The sequence below is a fragment of the Poecilia reticulata genome, chromosome 20 (assembly GCF_904066995.2).
Source record: "Poecilia reticulata chromosome 20, P_reticulata-male-v2, whole genome shotgun sequence".
NCBI lineage: Eukaryota > Metazoa > Chordata > Actinopteri > Cyprinodontiformes > Poeciliidae > Poecilia > Poecilia reticulata.
Genome location: NC_088849.1, coordinates 20,485,478 through 20,510,864, shown reverse-complemented (window position 1 = coordinate 20,510,864; position 25,387 = coordinate 20,485,478). Strand labels below are relative to the sequence as shown.

At 39.7% G+C, this 25,387-nt stretch overlaps 1 protein-coding gene across 1 annotated transcript in view; it reads left to right on the top strand.

Moving 5' to 3' along the window:
* The window catches only part of LOC103456805 (cadherin-7), a 166,466-nt gene that overhangs the window by 119,292 nt on the left and 21,787 nt on the right, over positions 1-25,387 (top strand). The window contains exons 5-9 of the mRNA XM_008396562.3: positions 1,947-2,114; positions 5,557-5,744; positions 8,038-8,291; positions 9,358-9,494; positions 14,052-14,173. Coding sequence (XP_008394784.2) covers positions 1,947-2,114; positions 5,557-5,744; positions 8,038-8,291; positions 9,358-9,494; positions 14,052-14,173 — 869 coding nt within the window. The remainder of the gene's footprint in view (positions 1-1,946; positions 2,115-5,556; positions 5,745-8,037; positions 8,292-9,357; positions 9,495-14,051; positions 14,174-25,387) is intronic.

The window sequence follows — 25,387 nt, the reverse complement described above, 5'->3', positions numbered from 1 at the left end:
ATTGTTTTACACTTTAAAACTCCACAATTGTGCCTAGTCCCAGTGTAAAATAAAGGTTTCTCATTTTTTCATTGGATGTAACTCGAGTCCAACACTGATTGAGTTGTAATTAGAGTGCCAGTGTACATTAAAATGCAGCTTCTGCGGCAGGAGGAATTTGAATCTTCTTGTGGAAGACTTTATAAGAGCCACATTGGGTTAAAAGTGTCAGTATGCACACTTTAAACATGAAGCTTTGAGTGAAAAATACATGTAACTTGTAATATATGGGGACCTGAGGATATCTGCTTTAGCATTCACATACTCTTTTATTAAATTGGATCCCATGCAATGTTTTATGTAATTTCAAGGATTAGACTTAGAAATTCATTAGGTTCCAGCTCTGAGAACGAGGCCCTATTTTCATCTCCTATATCAGACTGCGAATTTGATAAAGTATGAAAATATGATTCATTTATTCAAGAACTGTGCGCCGCGGCTTTATGTGGTTCTTAATGAGTAATCTTCCATACTCTGTGGGAATCTTTAATAAGTGCCATTTAATGAATGAAACACGTTGTGTGGCAAATCATTAACTTTGAAAGCACCCCTGATTGCTTTTGAGGGATTACAACGCTTTTCTTTGATTTAAATGGGCTGCGTTAATTTCCTGGAATTATCTTTGTATTTAAGGGATAAACTCTAGATTAGAAAAGTGCCATAAATAAAAAAACAACTAATATTTTCCTCTTTAGTCATTTGAAATGTTCACCTCTTTGCTGCGGTAGCTGGCATTTGGAGGGGTTCAGGTGAAACCAGACAAATGGCAGTTATTTGATGCCAGCGTTGTCACATCTCTTATCTTTCTTCGATAGAGATCAATCATGACAGCGGGAACAGACAGATGATTCCTCCCCTGGCGGCCAAATTGTCCCCTTGCATGTGCTCACTTTTGTGACAGTGTCTGAACATTTGCCTCATCATACATCAAACCACTAAACCGTTTGGATTGACAGCACTTTTCAAGCGGAGAGCACTCACACCAATCACAGCAACAGAGGCAACAGCCGACGCAGACTTTCACTTTGACTTGGAGAATCCTCAGAATTGCCTACTGAAGGATTGATGTAAACCGTCTTTAGCAGTGTGAAATGATATCTTCAGATCAGCTAGACGTTCCAAGGACTTGAGTGGTGCAGTTGCCAAAAGGATTAACAGGTGGGAAAATGTCAGTACATTTTACATTTGATAACAGTTAAGTGATTAAATGCACTTTAAATCATCCATTTTTCATCATCAATGCAATAACAGTAACACGTAGTGTGTTGTGTGTTATTGTGTTTTTGTTTTGTTGTCTTGCCTAAATATTTCAGGTCCTCAAACCAATTCCAATACTAGCCTGGTCATTCAGGTCAATATCAGACAAAGCTTTTCAAACTAATAAACCCATATGTAAAAAAAATAATATACAGGCTTACACTCCTCTCATCTGTAATGGAGGGTTGAACCCTTTTAGTTGTTTTTACATCACACTTTTCTTCCTCTCAACTTCCCATTAATATGCTAGGATGCAGCACTCAGAGCACTTAGTGATTACTTTTTGTGGCTAATCTTCATTGTGGAAGGTGTAAATGACTGTTGGACAACTGACACAGGAAAGAATGAGCTGAGCAGCGTTTCTGAAAGAAAAGAAAAATGATATTGATCGTAAATAATATTCTATTTTTCAAATTGAACAAACTTGTAATAATACCGCTCTATGTAATCTTTGTACGAGTTTCTTATTTTAATGAATGGGATATTTTGATGGTGTTCAAATTGATTAGAACTCACTTTAAATGTCCCAGAAAGGACGGATCCCTCACTAATCATGGAAGAATACCGAGATGAGATTTGAGGAAAACAAAAGTTTGCCACTCTTATCATCACCGTCTTCTCTCTCTCTCTTCCTCTCTCTTACTTTGCAGGTGTCATAAGGACAGCTTTGCCCAACATGGACCGGGAGACGAAAGACCAGTATGTGCTGGTCATTCAGGCCAAAGACATGGTGGGCCAAATGGGCGGCCTCTCCGGCACCACCTCTGTCACGGTCACTCTCACCGATGTCAACGACAACCCACCTCGGTTCGCTCACAGTAAGAGACCTCGTTCTGACTGCCTCCACAGTGCTGATTGAGTTTTTACATGTTCAGCAGCTACTTAGCAATCAGAAGAAAACCTCCACATCTTTTTCTTCTTTTTTTTTTTTTTCCCACCGGTTTTGTTCTCTAGTTTGAATGCAGCTCTTAAGATGTACTATCACTGCAAGACCACTTGAACTAAGAGAAGCGAATCAGGGCTACTCGATCAACATAGTAAAAATGCTGGGATTTTTTTTTCTCACACGGATGAAAGAAACCGCTTTAAAAATTACTTTTTCTATATTACTTTTTAATAAAGAAAAGCTGTTTTGGTTGAACGGAGTTTCACAGAAAATGAAGAAGTTAATTTTTCAATATTAATATCTCTTCTCACCCTTTGCCATGTTACAGTAAACCTTCAGTCTGAGAGCAAAGTGCTCTGTTAGGAACATGTGGAATAATCAAATCGCTGACGTATAACTTCTTATTAATAAAAATAATGATGGAGCTGATTATATGTGAAAAGAAGAATCTTAAACTCTATTTTGGATTTAACAAGGAGTCAATGAAAATAAGCTAAAGTAGGAGAGATATGATCTGTCTTTTTTAATTTTAATTTTGTAGAACTTAATTTAACAGGAATTAGGGCAAACATTTTTTTTTTCAAACTTCTCTTCAAGCTTTGCACATGTAGACTAACATTTTTGCCAGGTGATTGCGACAAAGATCTTTCATAGTTAAATTGAATGTAAATGCATGTATATAGATATCAATCAACAGATTTTCAATTAGCTGTATGTCTGGACTTTGACTAGGTCATTCTAACTCATGGGTATGTCTCGGTTTTGGCAGAAGGCTCCCTCTTGGTGTAGTTGGAGTTGAACTATACTTGGAACTGCTTTCAGATGATGAACTGAATTCTGCTCTGTAAGATCTCCAAGGATTGGGACGTTGTTTAAGAATTTAACCCCACAATGAATCGCTCAACAACTGATGCTCTCTAACAAACCTTTAAGCCATTCTCTGCGCCAACTGGAGCGCAGCCACCACTGGACTGCCATGAAACTGTATAGAAAAAGACTGACTTGTATCACTCTGTGGATGGAAAATGGTTCCTCTGGATTTTATTTAAGAGTTTAAGATTGCAAAAACTAAGAAAATTAAACAGTTATGAATAGCTGAAAACCTGAAAATCACAACCTTGCGTTTATATTTTCAGCAAGAACTTGGGACTTTTCCTAAAAAAATAAGAAAACTGTCTATAAACGCTGCACCTCCCAGCTTCATTCTTCATCAAAGACAGTCATTCCTTTTGCATTGGACACCAAGATCAATCAGGTTTCTTTTTTTTTTTTTTTTTCCTTTTTCTTTCATTTTGTCAGCCCTTTGCACAGGCTGCTAATGGCTTCCAGGAAAAGCTTTACGATTCAAAGGCATGCAGTGCTTCTCATGATAATCCCGAAGCACCGGCAATCGGTTTACTGCTGATAGCCCGACCGCTGGTCCGGCTGGAGCGCAGTCACCACTGGACTGCCGTGAAGCCGAGTCAATTTGCCGGTCCCCGGGGTGAAGGAGAGATTCAAGTTTGCGCGACAAGTCATCAGTGTCGTTTTAACCCAGCGCTGTCACACTGAGAAGAAAGAGACTTTAGAAGAATTCTGGGGGGTTTTGCTCCTGCTGTTGTGCTCACAGGGTCATGGGTCAAAATCGATATGCCATTACAGGGCTTCAGAGCAGATTGAATCCAGGAGCACTGCTTAGCTGATGATATGTGGGGAAAAGGCTCGGGACGGGGAAGAGTAGGAGGTGGGTGCAAGGGCAATAGGATGGGAGAAAAGTATTTTTGGGGGGCTTTTAAAGAGCTGCTATTCCATGGCAAATTAAAAAGCCATTATAAAGATTACATGGTGGCAAACAATGTCAGGCAGATTAGCATTTAGACTGTGGCTGAGGGAGACACTGAGGAACACAGAAAGGTCTGGTAATGAGCTCTGGCTTGGTGATTGGGGAGATTATGATTATGAATATGATTCCCTTCTTTATTCTTGTAGGAGTACTTTAAATTCACGGGGTCAAACAATAGCGTGGAGAACACAATGGAGAGTTTCTGGAGTAATAGAATCCTCGAGTGGACATTTCATCCAGTGAAATGCAACAAAGGGATTTAAACGCGACTCCTGTTGTTCTTTTCTTCTGGCCTGGACAGCCTCAAAGTGAAGAAATGTTTCACTGGCTTCATCCACTCTCCTAAAAGTAAAACTTGTGGAACACTATGAAGTGAAATTAGTCTCGCAGTTCAAATGGGATATTTTTTTATTTTTTTGCCTTCTTTGCTGTCTTTTCTACAAAATTCTACCATTTCGTTCAAGGCTTTCTTAGCCTCTTTATTATAAACAAATGCATTCACTTCAGGTAAATTGTATTTTTGTTTCTCTCCTCTTCTGTGTTTGAAAAACGGTAAACATGTAAACAAATCGAGTCATTCAGATCTTAAGGTCTTGAAAAAGTTATGAAGGTTTGGCTTCTTTCTAATTTCCTGTGGTTCCAAGCTGTGCTGCATTAGAACAATGTGGAGATTCAATTCCAGCTATATTTTTTGTTTTGCCCTCCTCTCTGCCTGAAAACTGTCAAACTGATCCAGTGATTCAGTTTTAGGAGCTACAGTGGATTTTTGGATCTGCTACTGCAGCGCAACTATTTACCTTCTCAAATTGGAGATTCAAGCTCATTTGTATTTATTCCTGTTGTTTTTTTTCAACAATCTAAAAAATAATCTATCATATATATATGTAGTCTATAATTGCCTTACTTTTGGATCAATTGTTTTGCTTTCTTTCTGTTTGCATTTTTATTTTTTTAATTGACATTTGTCAGATTATTCTTATTATTATTGTTCAAAACTAATTTATTGATGAGAATCAACTGGCCCAAACGATAATTAGTAACAAAAATAATTGTCAACAGAGGGTAATTGAAAGTTTCTAAAATAACATCCATGGTTCCTTACAAAGCTGAAATGCAATAAAAAATAAACAAAGAACAGTGACTGAAGTACACGGGTGTGAAATGTTTGTTTGGAAGTAGAAGGGAGAAAATAGCATTGTGTAAGTATCATAAGTATGAAGGCGGGTTATTCTCTAAGCAATAAACAGACCATAAACAATTTTCTAAAATTTATCAAAGCCGGGACGGCCTCTATGACGAGAAATTTCACATTTTGCCACATTCATTCTTTTAAATGTGAAACTTCTTGAACACTGAGAGCTAAAGTTAGTCTTGCTATTTCAATAGCGTAATTTCCCTTTTTTTTCTTCCTTGCTGACTTTACCACAAATTGGAGTGAAAACCGAGATTTATGTGTCACTGCCCCTGCTTGTTAGTCTAACGCAAGCGTGCTGGCTGCAAAAAAAATAAGCACATCCATTACAAACAGCCACTCCTGTCCTTCCCTTTGCAGAAAGCTATCAGTACACAGTGCTGGAGTCGCTACCAGTGCAATCTGTGGTGGCCAGAATCAAAGCGGCAGATGCTGATATCGGCTCCAACGCGGAAATGGACTACAGGATCATGGACGGTGACGGGCCCGGCATGTTCAATATAACAACAGACGAGGACACACAAGAGGGGGTTATTATCCTGCAAAAGGTAGAGTTTGGAAAATAGACATATTTTCACAAAAGGAAAAGCTGTCAGTTTTACTCGTCATGGCCGTAGCAGATATATAGCTTTTAGAAGGTTCTTTTTTTTTGTTTTAGACAAATCTTTACATACCATATGTTTTTGTGACAAAAAAATTTTTTTTTGTTGATTTTACTTGTCAGTATGTGATTCCCAGAGTATAATATTAAGTAAAAATACCACTTTTTTGTGAGATGGGAGTTACACAAAAGTTGTAAAGCAATTTTATAAGCATGAATTGTATGTGTTTAAAATAAACAACCAACATTTTTATTAAAAATAGTCAAATTTTAAAAAGTGAAAGAAAAATTACGACAAATGCCCATAATTTTTGGAAAATATTTTGTTGACTAGAGGGACATTACGGGACATTTTTGAAAGTTTGTGTGTGTGTGTGCGTGTGTGCCCCATTAATTAAAATAAACAGCAATTTAGAAAAAAAAGTACAGTAGTTAAACATGGTGGTGATAGAATGATGGTCTGGGTTGTTAAATGAAATAGTCCAGAGTCTTTCTGCCTGTCTGACAAGAAGCTGCACTCAGACATATATGGCCTCTATATTGAAATAAATGCGATCAAATAAATAATGCATTATTAATTGAAAAGGGTTGCATTTGAGCTCAATAAATTGTAATAAAAAACAATGACTAAACATTTTAGGATCCTAAAAGGTGATAATTATTATCATTTTACATTTTAGGTCTCTAAATGGATTACTCTGTTATCCAGTACATTTTTCTACATTCGCTTTGTTTTTATTTTGATAAATAACGATGGACGACAATCATCCTCAGCCTATTACTGTTAGGTTTCCAGTCATGGAGCACAGAGTATTTTAACACCAATATTTAACACCATATGCTTCACCTCACTGGATTTTTTTGTTTATAACAAAATGTTGTTTTTTTCTGTATCTGTTCAGTAATATATAAATAGTACAGTACATCATGACTTCATGGGTCAGATTTCCAGGTTTCAGTCTTGAAATGGTCTCTTCAGGCCTCGTGAATGTGACAGCTCATCGCTGCCTCTCCTTGGTCAGAGTGCTAGAACCATTGTTGCCCACAAGCAGTTCTTGTCAGACTGGCCAATTTGATCCTTTGTTTGTTTCACACCAAAACTCAGACAAACACCAGGCAGAAGAAGTGAGTCTCTGACAATGAAACTGTCAAATCCGCGTGCTCTGTATATTACATTTTGCACAGAGAGTTTAATAAGCCAGACAAAATGTTTCAAAAGCATTTATCTTTGTACGCTTTCATCCACCCTGTGTGCCTTTCTTTATAATCACCGTTGGTTCATTTGTGGGGACAAAGTCGCTACAATTTATCATCAAATCACTTTGTCTGACAGTGTGTTAAATTTTAGGAGTGCTGGAGAGCACAACCTTAATTGTGATCAATATCACCAGATTGGGTAAATGAATATAAACGTATCTGCACACAAGCTGTTCATTTATCCTTGACAGAAAATGGTGATATTTCATGTTTGTACAGCAAAGGACAGTGTTAAAAAAAAACATTTCGAGGTACTTCTCTTGTTGGACAAATAACCAAATTAAAGCTGCTGTAGGTAACTTTGATTAGAAAAAATATTTTTACATATTTGCTAAGCATGTCACTATGTCATGCTAGTAGATTATGAGACAAACAAAAACGTAGAAAGAAAAAAAAAAGCCTCTCCGGCTCCTTCTGGTGGTCCTACTGCCATCTGCAGACATACGTCTCTCCCAATTAGAGTAAGAAGGAACGTCTTAGCACTGTCAATCATTCTTATGTACGTGCAGCTCACACCCTTACCTGCCTCATATTTTACTGTCGGGACAAAAACACATTTTTATAAAAAGTAGCTACTGCAGTGTTAATCCAGAGTCAAGATAATTTCTAATCTTACTGTGGGAAATTTCCAGGTCTCGATGAGTATTCGAAAAGAAAACAATATGAAAAAATATATAAACATCCAGAATTTAATCCTTAAAAAGTAGATCCATCCATCTGTTTGTCAGTCTGTCTGTTATCCATCCTTCCAGGAGTCATTCTCTATTTTTTTTATTACGTCTTTCATCCAGTTAGAGAATGCTGCGGATTTAATATTTAACACCTTAACATTTTTTTCCCATAAGCTTAACATGTCTCATATGTTTGCTTAAGCAAAACTTGCCAAAAATGTGGAAAGACAGAATTTTTACAAAACTGTGTAGAAAACTTGATGTGACCCAATTTCTGTTATATATTTTTTGTATCCCTTTTTTTCCCCGCAGCCTCTAGATTTTGAGACGAGAAGCGGCTTCGCTCTAAGAATCGAGGCCACAAACAGGAACATCGACTCCAATTTCTTGAGCCTCGGCCCATTTAGCGACATAACGTCAGTGAAGGTCTCCGTGGCAGATGTGAACGAGCCGCCCGTCTTTTCGACGCCGCTTTCCAAACTGAATGTTTCCGAGGACGCCAGAGTGGGCACCTCGATCGGTCGAGTCTCTGCCCACGATCCAGACAACTCCAACAGCGGCATCAGGTACAAGCGCCGCGCTTCTCCGCTGCGCCACGCAACAACAGGCCAGAAATCTGATTGGAAACGAAAAACCTCCAGACACTTCTCTTCCTTTCAACTTTAAGTTATGCAATTAGTTTACAGTTTTGCGTAGAGGGGGAAAAAAAAAAAAAGTAAACAGTACCCCAAATATGCAAACAAATTGCTTCTCAACATTATCTACAAACACAGACTCCACAGAGCCTTGAAAGTCCCCAATGTGGCTGTCACAAAGACAGCAGCAGATGGTGGGCGGGCCGAGGAGTGCTGCATTTGCAAATATAAAATGCCATCTTGAACAAGAGAAGGGCATTCCTGCAGGAGGGTCAAGGCCCGACACTTGCGCAGTGGCATTTACGACTCCAAACAAGCACTCACATTGTCAATCTTTGCAGTGCCACTCTCGAGATGCCCCCAACGCACCCCCCCCCCCCCCCTTCTGCTCTAATTGAATGAATATTGTATGGTATTCATGCTTGGTCTGTTAGGATTGTTAGTAATCTTAATCAGAAAATCTAATTACTGCTCCATTGTAGCTGTAAATTGCCTTTTTTTGCCCCCGTGACTGTTATCAGAATCAGCAATATATTTCTCTACATCTGTTGAAATTAAAATTACTGTGGAACTAATGCCGCCACAAGAGTCGAATTACACTCCAATAATATCCCTTGGATGTATGCTAATTGAAGCTGTAATTTTCTTTTAGTGTTGAAAGGACTCTGTAAGTGTTGTGTGTTGAGGGACCGTCTTCACTTTTATCAAAATTTAATAGGCCTTTGTGTCGTCCTATAAGTTCCAGAAAAAGGTGACATTATCTTTGACATTTAGAGAGCAATTGGGAAGAAAAAAAAATTTCATGAAGTTTAAAATCAATACAAGGAGGTAAGTATGGAGCTTATTATTTTAATTTCGCACAAACTGATGAAAAAGGACAGAACAATGTTTTCCTTCAGGTAAAAGAAACTACTATACTTTAATGTCAAATCAATACGAGTTAATCACATTTTTTAGCAATATATCACGTGTAATATAAAGGAGTTTCTGTGCCCAGGTACTCCATTGACAGGAACACAGACTTGGAGCGTTTTTTCAACGTTGACGCTTCGAGCGGGATCATCAGCACAGCCAAGTCTCTGGACCGAGAAGCCAACTCCGTCCACAATCTCACCATTTTAGCCATCGAGAGCTGTAAGTCCACCCACCAACAGCAACGAGATAGTGAGAAATCCACTATATTTGTTCAAATTCTCCACCGTTAGTCAAATCATTAAGTGACTGTTGTTAAGTAATAGTAGTTTTCAAGTAATTGTGCTTGCAGATATGGCTGAATCTGTGGGAGGGCCCTTCCAGAAAGGGACAGGAAATAAAAAGGTTAATCAGAAAATTCAGTTCCACTGAGTTACAAATGCAGAATTTCATTCAACTTTTATTTATAGTAAAGATTAGTTATTACTATAGTTGAGGTATAGGATTAAATAAAAATCACAAAACGAATGAATGAATGAATGCGCGCGTTTTAGAAATAGCTCAATGTATTTTAAAACAGTATGAAAAATTGACCTGCATATATTTCTTTTTTAAAATAAAAAAAATAAATGTAAGACTTTTTAATACATTGCAAAACCATTTAATACAATGACTGCTACAAAGACATTTTTGATTGTAGTTTTAAAACAATACATAGGCAGTCAGTTTATTGTTTCAATGGTGAAAAAAAAGTTTTCTATCCAAGGACAATGTGTCTCATTGTGGGTGACATGGGATTTGAGAAGACAGAGCAGATACACACACACGCGCACACACACACACACAAACCAACAGAGAATCACTGTAGTCTGTATACTTTCCATGTAATGAAACAATAAAGTCAGTTGAAGCAGTATCTCCTTAAGCAGCCGCAGTACAGGGAGAAACACAGCTAAACATAGAAGCTTTGAGCTGGTAGTAAAATCAATGATATGAAGAACAGAGTACACACAGTCACAGCAATAGCTTCTTCTGTTGGTTTGTGTAGTTAGACAGAGAACATCATTGTTCTCTCTGGCAGACTTCAGTCTGACCTTTAAGAGCGAGAGCAAAGTTTCCTTAACACACGCCTCATATCAAAGCTAAAATTGTGCAGTGTCTTTCTCATGGTAGAGAGATTCACCTTCATGGCAACAGGTGAGCCAAGCAGGTCATGTGATCTAGGGTTTTTGAAGACTTCATTTAGTGCCACACAGTCTGCTTTTAGGTTAGGCAAAAATCTTTAGAGAACTCTTTACCAGACTGACAAGCTGCAAAAAGCTTTTTTTTTTTTTCTAAACCCCTCAAACAGCTGTTTCATTCTCACCCCAGTTCAACCGCCAAGATCACAGCAAGCTGAATGTGTGGGATTTGAACAGGCCAAACAAAATGCCGAGTAGCCACGCTCTCATTATGTGCACCACATACATATGAGAGACACCTGCCTGTGGTTCTAGCCTTTTTAAGTGGATATATATGGAGCTATCCAAATTCATTCTGCTTCAGAAAAAAATACCCTTTTTTTGCATTTTAAACAGCATATCAGAAGGTATTATCCAGACTTTTTTTTTTCTTGATAATTTATAATCAATGTTCATAAATGAGTTAGAAAAACACGTAGGTTGTTGTAGAGTTTTCTATTTTTTCTCACACAACTATATTTTTTTAAAATATCAAAATATCAGCTTTAGGGTATCTTTAATGCTAACAGAAAAATGGCAGCAGTGTCTTGCCCTGTCTTTTTGTTATATATATATATTTTCCTACCTCTTTTGAAGAGAGTCTCTTCAAACGTGGCCGTCCATTTATTACACCATGTACTTACTTAAGATTCTGTCCATTTTCTCTTTCTACAAAAATGCCCCCCAGGGTTTAGAGAAGTGTCATTTAGCCTGTCAGTAAAAAATTGTCGCTCCTCTCAGACTTCCTAATGCCCATTAGTCTGCAGTACAGGGGAAATTACAGCACATAGTCACGGGGTTGACGCACGGCTGTCAGGGAATGTTAATTTACACGCAGGACGGTCACTCTGACCTCCATGTCTCCCTGAGCCGTGGGGACGAGATGCTGACTAAGGGCAGACCGTCTCACCCACGGGTGAACAATGTTAATGCAATGTGAAGAAGTGCCGCATGCCTTTTTTTCTTTTTTTGGTCATCTGTCAATGCTACAAGGACGTGAACACCTTTTTTCCCCCCTCCTCTTTGCTTTGCAGTCCCATCATTTTACTGACATTACGCTAACACAGTGGCCAACTATAATCAGCACGCAACCCACTGAGCACTTCAGACAGCTGCGTCACACCGGTATAAGTTAAAGACTAGCAGCCTGTCAGCATTGCACTTCTTCTGTTTTTATATCTTAAAAGTGACTGTTGTATAAAGACTGTTCGGTTTATTTATTTTTTATTTTTTTTTATATTTCCCAAACCTTTTATGCTTCCCCACTTCAAAGCTGTTTTTTTTTTATTTACGTCTCATGGCACACAGATGTACTTCTTGGTTGATTTCAGAAGTGTCGCCTGATATAGCACAAGAGAGAAGGCAGGATATAATAATAGCCATATGAAATGTCACAACAGTCCCTCATGCGTGAGGTACTGACTTCTGACACACAGTGATACTCACGCGCCGTTTTCAGCTCAAAAACATCTTTGATTTGGAGGATTGCCGCTGATATTCCCTGCCCTCCGCTGCCTTCTGACATTATTAATAGCAAATGCGTTCTGTGTAGCTAAAAAAGAGAGCAAGTATGCTTCAGTGGAGGCTTGCTGGGCACTCGAGCCGGAGTCACTCACATTTCATCCGCCCTGCGCTCCGTCCAGTCCACGCCAATGACAACAAGTCTGTGGCCCGAGGCTCTGCGCGCCCTTTTTATCACCATCAAATAAGTCGCCCCGAATGTCAGCCCATCATCTCTGGCCGGCATCATGGCGACGCCACACTAAATCATCGTCTCGCACTCAGACGCAGCCATTTGGCCATCAGTGTGTGTCAAGCAGACAGAGCCGTGAAGCCCACTGTGGAGGATGGTTCACGCACACGGCTTTCCCCGACAACAAGCCTTTACTGAGGCTAATCCTCACGCCGATCGACAGCAGACGGGTTAACATCGCCGCCTCTTTGAAGTAGCTTGAAGCTTGCAGTGCGGTACCATGAAAATTTGTGTATTTTTATTTTTTTTTATGTATTCCCAAGATTTGTAGAAGTACAAAAAAAGGCAGACTTTGGAAGAAGTCGACTCTTCTTTGCAGGATGATTTGAAATCACCCACATTGGAGGGTTTTTTGAGTTAAAGGTAATTCCTAGGTAACTAAATCTCACTTACATGTAGAGTTAACCATTGCACGTGCGAGGACTGTTGCACGTAGAGGACTGAGGCAAACGTAGAGGGTAGAGGACTGTGGCAAACGTAGAGGGTAGAGGACTGAGGCAAACGTAGAGGGTAGAGGACTGTGGCAAACGTAGAGGACTGTGGCAAACGTAGAGGACTGAGGCAAACGTAGAGGGTAGAGGACTGTGGCAAACGTAGAGGACTGTGGCAAACGTAGAGGACTGAGGCAAACGTAGAGGGTAGAGGACTGTGGCAAACGTAGAGGACTGTGGCAAACGTAGAGGGTAGAGGACTGTGGCAAACGTAGAGGACTGTGGCAAACGTAGAAGGACTGTGGCAAACGTAGAAGGACTGTGGCAAACGTAGAGGACTGGCAAACGTAGAGGACTGGCAAATGTAGGAGTGGCAAACGTAGCGGTCTGAGGGACTGAGGCAAACGTAGAGGACAGTGGGGCAAACGTAGAGGACAGTGGGGCAAATGTAGAGGACTGAGGCAAATGTAGAGGACTGAGGCAAATCGTAGAGGACAGTGGGGCAAACGTAGAGGACTGTGGAAAATGATTCACGTTTTACATGTGTGGGGTCGGTTGGACCCCATTTCTAGACACAAGGGTTAAGACCCTTTCAAAAACTTGAATTTGTTTTTGTTTCTTGAGTCAGCTTATAGAAATGAGTCGACGGGAACATGTTTTGTCATGAAGACGTAAAAATTATCTAATATGCTTTTAGCAGCTTATATGTTCACTTGCTTGCTTATAACTTGCATCTTATTGAAAATTAAATAATACTATGTAAAATAGCAGTTTATATGCTATATTTAACTGAAATTACTAAAGTTAGCAAATATTCTAACGTTAGTATTTTGGCTAAAACCTGCATGTTAGTTGACACCAACTAATTCTAGCTACAGTGATAGCAGCAGACTATACGCTAACGTTTCTTTTAAAAGCTAATCTTAGCTAACAAACATAAACACATGTCAGTGTGCTAGCCAATCAGTTCCTTCAGTTTTTTCTAACTTCACAATCATGGAAATTCATGCAAAATCAATAGATCCTTGCATTATTTCATGCCAAAGCATAATTAGGAAGTTCATACTCTCAAATATGCATTAAAAATATTGCCACTGTATGGCAGTGTGTCATACTTCTGCTACACTGCTGGCTCAACCTTACCTGGCTGTCATGGTGATCAGTATGACAAGAAACCAAACCAAACAAAAAAGAAAATACTATTTCATTTAGTGAATGCTTACTGCGATTAAGCATGAAGCATCAGAAAATAACAAAAAATACTCAGTAATACAGCCAAGAATGTCAAGGTCCAGGAAAAGCAGAATTAAAAACGAATTTTGCAGAAATATGTGAACCTGGACTCTTTTCCTTTTCCTTTGTATTTTTTCCCCAGTGGATCCAAACCAGATTGGGAAAGGCATCACTCTGATCACGGTGTTGGACGTAAATGATAACGCCCCGGTCTTTGCAATAGACTACGAAACGCTCCTGTGTGAAAACTCAATGCCAGGGCAGGTAAGACCCAGAGACATCTCTGTTGTCGGTCTGGCATCCTTTCTTCTTTTCTTTCCCTCTCTCTCTCTGTAAACTCCCTTGAAGTTTGACATACAAAGACAGCCTGCTGAGCCTCACAGCCATTAAAACTCTCCCCTCCCTCTAAAACAACTGCTTTGTGCTCAAACTGTATCTGTTTTGCAGCTCAGGGTTACGCCAGGTGGACAGCATCATTAGTAGGAGACACAACCTCAAGATTTAATAGGAATTGTAGGAGTTGCTGTTCATTAGTGAACTTTCTCTCATTCACTTTCTTGCCACTGTTCTAGAGTTAGCCTGTGGTGTTTTTTTGCACACTTGAATGTCATTTTATGGAAGGCTGGAGTGGTGTTTTATAATAGTTTGATAATAAGCCTGTCGTGAACAAGAGCAGAAAGTTTATCTTAGTATTGTGCTATGAAATCCAATGCAATTTTTTCATCTAAAAAAGAAAACGGGGGAAGTAAGCTGTGTCCATGCATTGCATTCCCCCCCCCTTCACATTTGGCCCCATTGTTGCTGAATGACTTGTGTGTTTGTGGCGGTCATTTTTCAGCTCTTGGCATTTGGAAAATACAATCAGAGGCAAAGGCTAAAGAAAGCGTGTATGCCTGAATACTTACAATTGATCAGAATGATGCATTTTTATTAGAAATGGCTATTAGGCCATTTTAAATGTGTTATTTGCATTCATGTGTTGTAGTTCTTTTATCATTGGGCTCATGGTGGCTGTGCAAAAAAAAAAAAGTAAAGGAGTTTGTTTGGAAAAATGAAAGATCTGGATATGTCTTTCTTTGTTGTTGTTCTGTGGGCATAATTTCTGACCACAGTATTGTTTTACTTTAAAGAGGTCACACAGCCTGGCAGGCTCCAAGTGTTCAGGCATTTTGTGTTTATATTATTTGTTATAATAAAAATCTCAGTGTGAAACTTAAAACAGAAAAAATGAAAGCTGGCATTGGAGGACATTTTGTCAGGTTACAACTAACCTGACCTTATTGCATATTGTTGGGATTTTGTGCGAAATACAAACAGATAATTGTGAAGCGGAAAGAAAATTATTGTTTTTTTGTTTGTTTTTTTATTTTATTTTATTCTGAAATACTTGGTGGGCAAATATATTTAGTTCCCTTTATTCAGATACCTTTAAATGAATCCATATAAACAATTTCTCTTAAAAAATATCACCTAGTTAATCTTGTCAGTGTAAATAAAGCAATTCTACATAGGTAGCTGTAGCATTTGAAACATTACAAACTATGGAAAAGTTCAAGATGTTTTAGTTTATTTGCAAGCTGTGATATTTTATAACCTAACTGAACTGAGATTTATATAACAAATGCATTCCATCAGACTCTCAACTTTTGAGATTCTGACTCAGAATCTCAACTCGGTGCAATTCTTTTACGTTCACCTCAAAAATGACAGCAGAGAAACTTAACCAAAGTAATATGTCAACAACGGTATCAGCCTCCAGGACACAGGGACTGCCATTGCAGATGACAGCATCATCAGGAGGAAAAAGGTGTAGCAGATCTGTAATTACTCAGCTCGAGCCGACAGATTGCTTACCTAACCCCTATGATAGCTGAGCTGCCACCTCCCCTTGGTGCAGCCACCGGCTCCTCTGTGAAGCGAGAAGCTTCAGCCTATGAGTTTGTCCACCTTGTGAATTGATGTGATGCATTCAAATTGTGCCAAGATATGCTCAAAATGATTCCGCACAAACAACTGCTGTAGTTTGGAGCTGAAATATACTTTAGCAAACATATACCCGTTAAAGTTAAAAAAAAAAAAAGAACGAAAGAGATGAAAAGTGTAGAACTGACTGGAGAATTGGTGAGATTTTCTTTTTGTCAATTAATATATTAGTATAAGCAGGCATAGCCAATCCCTAGACAGGTAGAATACACAATATAACTCCTTTTTTATTTAATGACTGCTCTCATGTTTGAAAACAACTTCATGACTTTACTTTAACAGCCACGCAGAGGAGCGCAACATTTTCAAACCAGTTCTAACAAGGTCAGAATACTGATCTACATCGCACCATTAAATAACTTAGGACAATGTTGAAACCACTGAAGTCGGGTCTGAATGGTCTGGTGCACGCCCCGAAAGTTATTTCCAGATTATTTAATAAACACGGCGAAATCACTTCGAGGAAAAGCCACTGTAAAACAGGCAATAATGTTTAACTGTGCAAATAGGAGCCTCTCCTAACAAAATCATTTCATAGAGAGCTCGCTGTGTTGGGACTTAACAGCTGTGTAGCCTGAAGAAAACCATTTATCAGTGGGGTAGAAGAAGAAAAGGTGGCTTCAAAATGGCTATGGAGCGTAAAGATTGAACTTTGGAGCAGTGGAAAAAGGTCATGTGGTCTGATGAATCCAGATTTGTTCTGTTCCAGAGCAATGGCTTCTTATGGTAGGGAGGGCAGTGGATGAGCTGATGTATCCGTCTTGCCTGGTGTCTGCTATGCAAGTCCCTGGGGCAGTTTTATGATCTGAAGTTGCTTGTAGAGTAGAGCACAGGGTCAGAAGACAATGTATTGTACGATCTGTAATACTGACTGAATAAATGCGGTGAAATTAATGTTTAGTTTTTTGTTTTTTTTCCCCACACGTCCTTACCGAGTTGCCTGCGAGTGTGGAGAGCGCTGCTGTTTTAGACGGCAACAATTACAGCCGTACAGCAAGCCTCTTAACCCGTTTCATCCTTTTTGTTAAGACGAATCACAGCCGCAGACAAGAAGTGCTTGTTTTTTGTTTTCATCTCTCACTTTTAACAGTTTCTTCTCAATCCCATTCAGACACAACCTTCTGGCGGCGCACCGGTGGGATCCCACCTTCCGACTGCATAATGAAGGCAGGGAGGGATGGAAATTTCGTGATGAAATTTACACCCAAAAAACACATACAGAGCAAAGGGAAGCAGAAGGGCTGACATTTGAATGTGAAAACACAGTTTGAATTACAACGAGGCGTCTGCTGCCTGTTACCAAACAGACTGGGTGGACTCATTACCTGTCTGATACGCGCTCCACCAGCTCCGTGATTCCTAATTAATGGAAATGCTCCTGTTGTGTACTGTATGCGTGGATGTCGGTGTGAACACGTCGGACGCACTAAATGGGCTTGCTAAACCTGCAAAAGCTTTAAGAAAAAAAATAAAATAAAATGAATAAAAACAAATAAATAAATATCGCAAGCTGCCCACGGGTTGTCGCGCCCATTGGGTTATTTAGAGCCACAGCAGAGATGAAATAATAACATTTGCCAGTTAGGGCCAGAGTTGACTCTGCGGCTCTGTGGCTCAGATTAACAGGCAGTTCTGCGGTGGAGCAACCTGCCATTTTTCAGGCCTAATTAAGGCAGTCTCGTGGCACTGGCTCTCTCCAGAGATGCCACTTGTTACAGTTCATTGGTGCGTCTGTCTTCTGCCATAATATAAATTGATATCATGATGGGGGTGGAAGGGGCCGAGGCTCTGTGGATTGCGGTGGGGACGGCGGGGAGGAGGGCTGGATTCACATTGTACAATCACTTCATTGTAATCATTACACACATGAGTGGATCTGGGATTCTGCTGTCCCCAGCCTGCTTGCAGCTTCCCACAGGGAGGTTAGTCAAAAATGATGTGAAGATGTGAGTTCCATATGCGTGTTTAGTGTGTTGTCCCTTAGCAAGATTGCACCAAGTTACTATTTGACATTTTAATTACCGTTGTGCACGGGGTTAAGCTGGACTTGTTCAGTTTTCCTTTTAACAGCTCAACTCTTTGAGGAGTTTATTAGAGGATTTGTGTCTTGATTGTATTAAATATTGTACCAAACTGCCCAATTTCTGCAGATAAAAACCAAACAAAGTTTCTTTTCACATTTTTCAAAATTATTGTCACATTTTTTTTTTAGCTGTTTCTGATGGAGTGGTCAGAGTCCTCTGTTCATCTACTTCCTGTTTTGGCCTGTGTGTCTGATCCTTTTGTTCACATATTTATAAAGTTAGCCAACTGAGAGTCAAACTCAGATTATATTTGTCATTTTAAATTTAAGAGATGTTTTTTATGTCCGTATTAACTGAAGGGAATATACTACTTAGGAAAGTAAAAATTGCATGCATGTACAAGATTCCAATTCACATGCAGGAATATAGTTTACATGCCATGTTATACTCTTGGTACATTATATTTAAATGAATCTTTTAATCATATTAACATGTTTTTATTTCTGCCTCGAAGCATTTTTAATGTTGTTGGAGTGGCTCAGCCAGACTCCCAACTTGAATCTTGATCTTGCATGTATCTTTATCTTTTTTTTTTTTTTTATCTCATTATCAAATCATAAACTTTCTGGTTCGATAAAATTAATTTGACCTCAGGGGTATTGATCATTTTGGCCTTTGAGTACTCGTCTCAGGGCACAGGCTGGTTACTGGTATGAAAGTGTAGCGAAACTTTGAATCCACGTTTCTATAGTTTCAATTCTATAGTTTCAATTCCTTTTAAAGAGTTTCCCAGAGTTATTGGAGTTTTCTTTGATAACATCAACCATGGAACCATTGAATCAGTTGGTTTCAAAAAGTCTGACAACTTTCTCTTACAGTAATGACACATGAAGAAATTTGTAAGGATGTTGTATGTAGTGCAGTTGGGTCCCAGATAAGTCCTCATCAGGCCCTTCATTTCACACTGGAAACACCTTTTTCCACCTCCTTCCTCTGATTAAATCTACCTTTCCTGCTCATTCCTTAATAACAGCAAAGCCTTGTCTGCCGGTACAGAAAAACGTCTTCACACCTCTGGTCACCAATTCAGATTATCAGTTTATTAGAGGTGTCGCGTCACGCTGGAGGATGAAAACAGATATACCATGGCACAAGGAGCAAGGAAAACATTAGCGACCAGAAGCGTGGCTTCTGTTCTATAAAAAGAAGAAGCGAAATTTAATATCAGATCTCACCAGAAGATGACTTTTCCCCGACAGCTTTGGCTTGTCGGGATCAAGTCAACAGACGCGCGCTTGTAACAAGCTGAGTCTGAGCAAATGACTTGAGTTGGTGTGAAGTGAGAGGAGCTCACGGAGGGGAAAATAATTGAAGCTATTGACAGATGTCATTTGCAGGACTCCATATATTGATCCCAAGTGCAATTTATGTTTTCCCTCTGAGAGTGTGTCCCTGCATTAGGGTGCAGAAAGTGAGTGGGCGCTGCTAACCGGTGGGTCCGAGGCGGTACAGGCGTCGCGCGTGTGTGTGTGGGTGATGTTTGGGGCGTTGATGTCGTGGGAAGCGGCGCGTTGAGGGAGTGAGCGAGGTGGTGCGAAAACGGCATGCCCACCTCCTCCTTCGTCAACACAACCCCTGGTGACAGCTGTCACGTCACCATGGCAACGAGTGCCACCTATTTCTTGTGATGCTTATTTATACTCTTAGTTCAACTTTGAAGTGGCTGGCTTGATCTTATTGTGTGACTCATCTGCGAACGGGGGTTTTAAGGTAGCTTAAAGGGAGAGGCTCTTAGCCGGCAGAGCCAGTCACACCCCGCTCAGAATCGGATAATTACACTTTGGCAGACAGTCTGACGCTCATAACAGCACTGCAGACTTAAGAGGGGGGGGGGGGGGGGGAATCAAAAATGTAGTGTTTATTTGCCACGTGTGGAGAATGGAAAAATAAAATGTGCGATAAGCGCTTGTTATCACTGAGATTGCAATTTGCCACTCCAGCCACGCTAAAGGCGCTTTGTGTCAGAGTTGCAGAGGATTTTGGTCTTTGTGGTTCACTTTACACACTTAGGGGCGTTTGTAAGTAAACTGGGTAGGTGGGTGGGTGGTTAGGGGTGGGGGAGTTAAAGTCGGACTGTTTGAACTGCATGCTGGTGAGAAAATAAAAGAAAAAGAAAAAGGGAGACGTTTTACTTGGCAGGATGCTCTTTGTGGAATTACTGCGAGTAAACGCTGAGAGAACAGTGAGGATTTTACCTATGAAGGTTCGGCTTCATCACTGGGTGGCAGGATGCACGAGGAATCGAAAAACTGCCCCGGAGAGGGAAGTTTTAAAAAGTCCACGCCGAAACTTTAACTTTAGAGCCACACAAATATAACTAAATAGAAGAGTGAATGTGTAAATACAAAAAGAACGCTAGTCGTATAAACAGTTACTGCCCGTTTAGTAAAGATTAGCAGCGTTTAACTGCATTTCAGGTTCGGTTTCTGATCACTACCTGATCTTTTGTGGTGTTCCTTAGTCACAAACCAACATGACTAATAAAAGAGCCCCACAGAATTGCAGGTATAGCAATGTTATAATGTAGTCAGTATCACGATAACGATTGAGAATTCAGTTATTATCTATTCGTCTTTGAGTTTCAAAGCATAATTAGCTGCATGTGGCAGACACATTCACTGCTCCTTTAGAAAGAAGATTCTTTTGTTAAGTTTTGTATTATATTGCATACTTTTTCATCTGCTCAAAAAGCGTTTACATTACATTAGTCCTGTTGTTGTTGTCGCCTGGCTATGCTGTGCCTCTAATTGAATTACTCTATGTATGTCAGTGTGTCCTAAAATAGATGTCATTTCTTTTCATTCACTTTGGGTTTTAGTCTTTTACTGTACAGCCTATGCGGATGTTTTGTGACTGCTGTTTTACTTATAGTTTGCTATTATTCTAGATTAGATTCCATCCTATTTCACATTAAATACAGTTAATTCAGAACTTCTTATATATTCACGCAGAACTAACAGGACTCAGAATTGAGTTACCGATTGATTATATTGTTTTGAAATGGAAAATTCAGAGTATCACAGAGTCAAACAGGTTTATTCAGAATATCTTCTTACTATTCAGAGTTTGTTAAGCCTGCTTTCTGAAACAGGACTCCAGTGTGTGATTATCCATCTTCTCTCAGTTTACCTTTTGCCTTCTCACCCAGTTGCACCTTGTGAATAATCAACCACCCACCTCTTGTCTGCAATCACACTGCCCTGTATTTAAGCTCATGGATTTTCATTGCTCTTTGCTGGATTCTCCCTCATCTTCTGCTGCCTCCCGGGTTCCTTTGTGGTTTCCAGAGTTCTGAAAGTTTTACTATTATTTCATTATTAAAGTTCTTATTCTTGGGTTCATACATTTGGGTCCTCGTCAAGGCTCACTAAACTCAACAATTACACCCTAAAGGTAAAAAAAAAAAGAAAACATTTTTACAGTTTCTACATGTTTTTCGATCTTTAAAAGCTTTGTGCCTGCTTCAATGCAACTGTTTAACACACAGTGATTTCTGAAGTCTCTGGAGAATGGTTAGAGAAATAGACAATAAGCAATAAGTAGCTAGGGTCAGACACCGGGGCTACATTTTAAACATACTCGCCAAAGTTGGCAATGGTTGGAGAAACATTGCCTCATCCAATGGGTCTCCATTTCAGCTTTCACATTAAAATGGTTGGCTCAGAATTGGATGTAATCGATATGAATACATCGATCCATCTTGCCTTGTGTGAATGGTAGCGGAAAATATTTCCTCTGCCCTATTTGGACCCCTTAGTAAGAATTGAGGAATGATTATTTGAGTGCAGTGTATGGGAAGATTAGCATTATGAATGTGCAACCAAAAAAATTGGCAGCAACTCTACGATGCTTGTAAGTCAGTGTGGAAAGAAGTCTCTTAGGAAGGTTTGAAGCCTAATGAAATGCAGGCGTCTAAGAAATGAGCCAGTTTTGAAGCCAAAAGGACGTCCAACCCAGTCCTAACAAGGTGTGCTAAATAAAGTGGTGAGTGGGTATCTGTTCTAAACAAATTCTCTGAATCCTGCTCCAAAGTGAGAAATAGCTGCATAACTTTCCCCTCTGTATCTTTTTTGATCTGACACGCAGCCAGGCATAAACTCAAGAAACCTTTAATTCCGTGATTCATCGGCCTCTTCGGTCGAGCCTTGCGACAGGCACCAGTCGGCTGCCGCCGTTAATGTCTCTAGGAGAGAATTTATGTCTAAAGCCGTGCCTCTCTCTTCCTATCTCCCACTCAACCCATTAGAGGATTCCCCACCAAAGGTTTTGCAGGAACGCCTTCCATCAAGAGCCGCGCTAATGAAAGGCATTATACATTACAAAGTGTTTGATTTAGGGATGATTTACAGTCCCTTTCCCCTCAGCGTTGAGAAATGGAAACCTTCCCTGAGATAAGCTCAGAATCCACCTGCGATATTCAAAGGACATCAAAGGGTTCACATGGTGTATAGGATTCATTGTCGGCATTAAGAACCACAAGAACAGCTTTCTATCAGATCTGAAATTTCCATAACAGAGTGAGAGGCATGAGAGTTATTATGTTTCCGGGATCAATGGCAGCTTTGGTGATACGCGGCCGAGCTCGCATACGCTGCATGTTTGGGTGCTGGATCGCTGCCTCTGCCTGTCGCTGATCTGACGCCGACACAAACATCACTTCTGTCTGTTTATACAAATATTCCAAACGTTCCTGAGCCGCAGATGATAACCTTTTTCTCATCTCCGCTCTGTGTAAATTCCCCCAGCTCTGCAGAACTGAACTGTAAAAAACAGACGGCCGTACTTTCCTATTAGCTTTCGGTTGAGCGGCCAAAGACGGAGCCTCGCAAAAGTATTCACACCCCTGTTGCTTTTTCCCATTTTCCGCTGCGACAACCAGAAACTTCAGTGCATTTTTATGTGCTAAACCAACACAACGTGGTGCATGATTGTTGTGGAAGAAAAATAACATGTTTTCAATCTGAAGTGTGGTGTGCAGTTGTGTTCGTTCCTCTTTATTGCCCCTAATTAAAATCCTCTGCAAGCTACTGCTTCCAGATGTACCTAATAAAACAGAAATCATCTGTAATTTATTTTCAGTATGAATTCTGTTTTCATTTGCAGGTTGAGTAACTAGAGGGATGCAAAATTGTATTTATTTTGACATTTTTGCTACTTACATAGTAATAAAATGTTATTTTTATCAATATTCCAGATGCAGTTTATAAAACATAATTAAACAGCAACATTCAGGGCAATGTGAAGGAGGGCACAGAAGTGAACAGTGGAAAATCGTTACATTCTGAAGTTGCAAGAAAAGAGTACATGAGCAATTTTTCAAGCTCATCAACTTGAACACACAAGCCCCTCCCCCAATGAAACATGGTCTCTTCAGCTAGTAAAAGTAAGTATGGACTTCTATGCTGCCTCTGCAACTCTAACCAAAATTAAACTGATGATGGATGGATGAACAGATGGATGGATGAATGGAACAGGTTAGAAGCTGCAACAGACATCAGTTGGTTGAAGGTTCACCTTTCAACGGGTGAATAACCCTAAATTGTCAGCCAGACGTTGAAAGAAAATTTTGAGCCAGGGGAACTAAATACAAATGTTGGCCACACTTTTCAGATTTGTATTTGCATAAAAACAAAACGGAAAACTGTGCAGCTTTACTGTTCAAATCTGTGTTCTACTTTCCATTGATCTGTCATATCAGGTCCTAATAAGAAACATTTCAAGTTTGTGCTTCTACCAAAATCTGGAAAGGTTTCAGGGGTACAAATACTTTTGCAAGGCTGTGTGTTTTAACTTTTTTTTCCCTCTCCCTCGCAGCCAGTTTTAATAATTGGCATGATTTTGTTTGCCACCTACACGAATACTTAATACCTGACAGCTTGTAACCAGCAGCATTTAATCACAGCTGACAACTGATAATCCACGTCTCTGCCCTGATGGATCATTGACTTTCATTTTTCTCTTCCTCGCCCTTCTAGTCTCCCGCTCCTTATTTTTGTCCTCGTGTTAGACAAAAAAGCTGTTTGGGGCTGGAAGATGTGATAATCATGTGTGAATTGCTTCTAAAAATCTCTTGGATCACATCCACGGGTGTTAGCTGTCACCGGGTTGAGTTGCTAGATCTGCTACAAAAGACTCAGGAGGCTTGATGTAAATTTATGTGAACATTGCCACAGTATCTCCAACTTTGATGACCGTCCCAGTGGCTATCATTAATCGTCCATATGGCATGTTGGTGTGTGATGTTCCTCTCATGTAGAGGATCTACTCCTTCAGCTCGTTTTCTCCCCGTCTTCCTTCAGCTGGCTGCTCAATTTTTTAAGCGATAACTCGATTTCTAGAGAGTCTGTTTGTATGAATAAAATAATAATTATGGCACATGCTGCTGGGTGTGGATAAATTGGATTATTTAGCAATACTTCCTCCAATCTTTATAGTTGTCAGCTCTGTTGCATAATAAAGGCAGGAAAGGCTTTCTCTTAGTCCGAGGTTCAGAAGCGGAACAAAAAGGGCCAAAACAAACAGCGTCTACTTGTTTCACTCACAGATATGAATTCTTGTCTTGCAACGCCTCGAGCGAAAGCAGTTCTTATCGTGAGTCATTTTCATTCCAAATAATGAAGTAAACATGCCTGGCTGCACAGCGTACACATTTATTTTGGACAGCATTAGTGTCACGACACGCAACGGACTGAGCTGACATTGTATTTATTTTTCATGCGGTGCTCAAGGCCAACAGATCCGATGCTGCTCGGGATATTAGAATAAGAGGATTGTGTGTGTTGTCAACTTCCCCTGAGAGAGTTGGAGTTTCTTTCTCTTGCTAATTGCAAACACCGACGAGGCTTTGTTCTAAGATCGACTAAATGGATTTGCCAAAAAAAAAAAACAACCTTGGGAATCAGTTTTGATTAAAGATATTTAAAAAGTCAATCAGCTGTTATGAAAGGCAAGAAGTCAAAATGGGTAAAGACACGTCAGTTGTTTGGTCCTTGCCGTGTTCCCATCTTCAGCATTCAGTACACTTTACATCAGAGGGATACAGATTTGTGTGATTATTAAATTGGAATGCATGTAAATATGACTGGATTAAATGGATTTTTAATTTTATTTCGTATTTACAATTGTAAATGTGCTTATCTACATGTTTTTTGTTGTCTACTGTGTTGGATAGGATCGTTTTGTGACTCCAAGGAAGACGTTGTTTAAAATGATTTCGTTTTAATCAAGTGTCCTAATCTGTCATTTTTTTAATAAGAAACATTTGGTCCAAACAGGAATGAGAACCAAATTCTGAGTGAAGTCCAATATAAAGTATTCTGGCTTTTTCTCTCCATTATGTAGGAAAACAGCAGTGAAAAATTAACGACACATATTGATGTTTAATGGTCTTTTCTCAGGGGCACAGAATAGA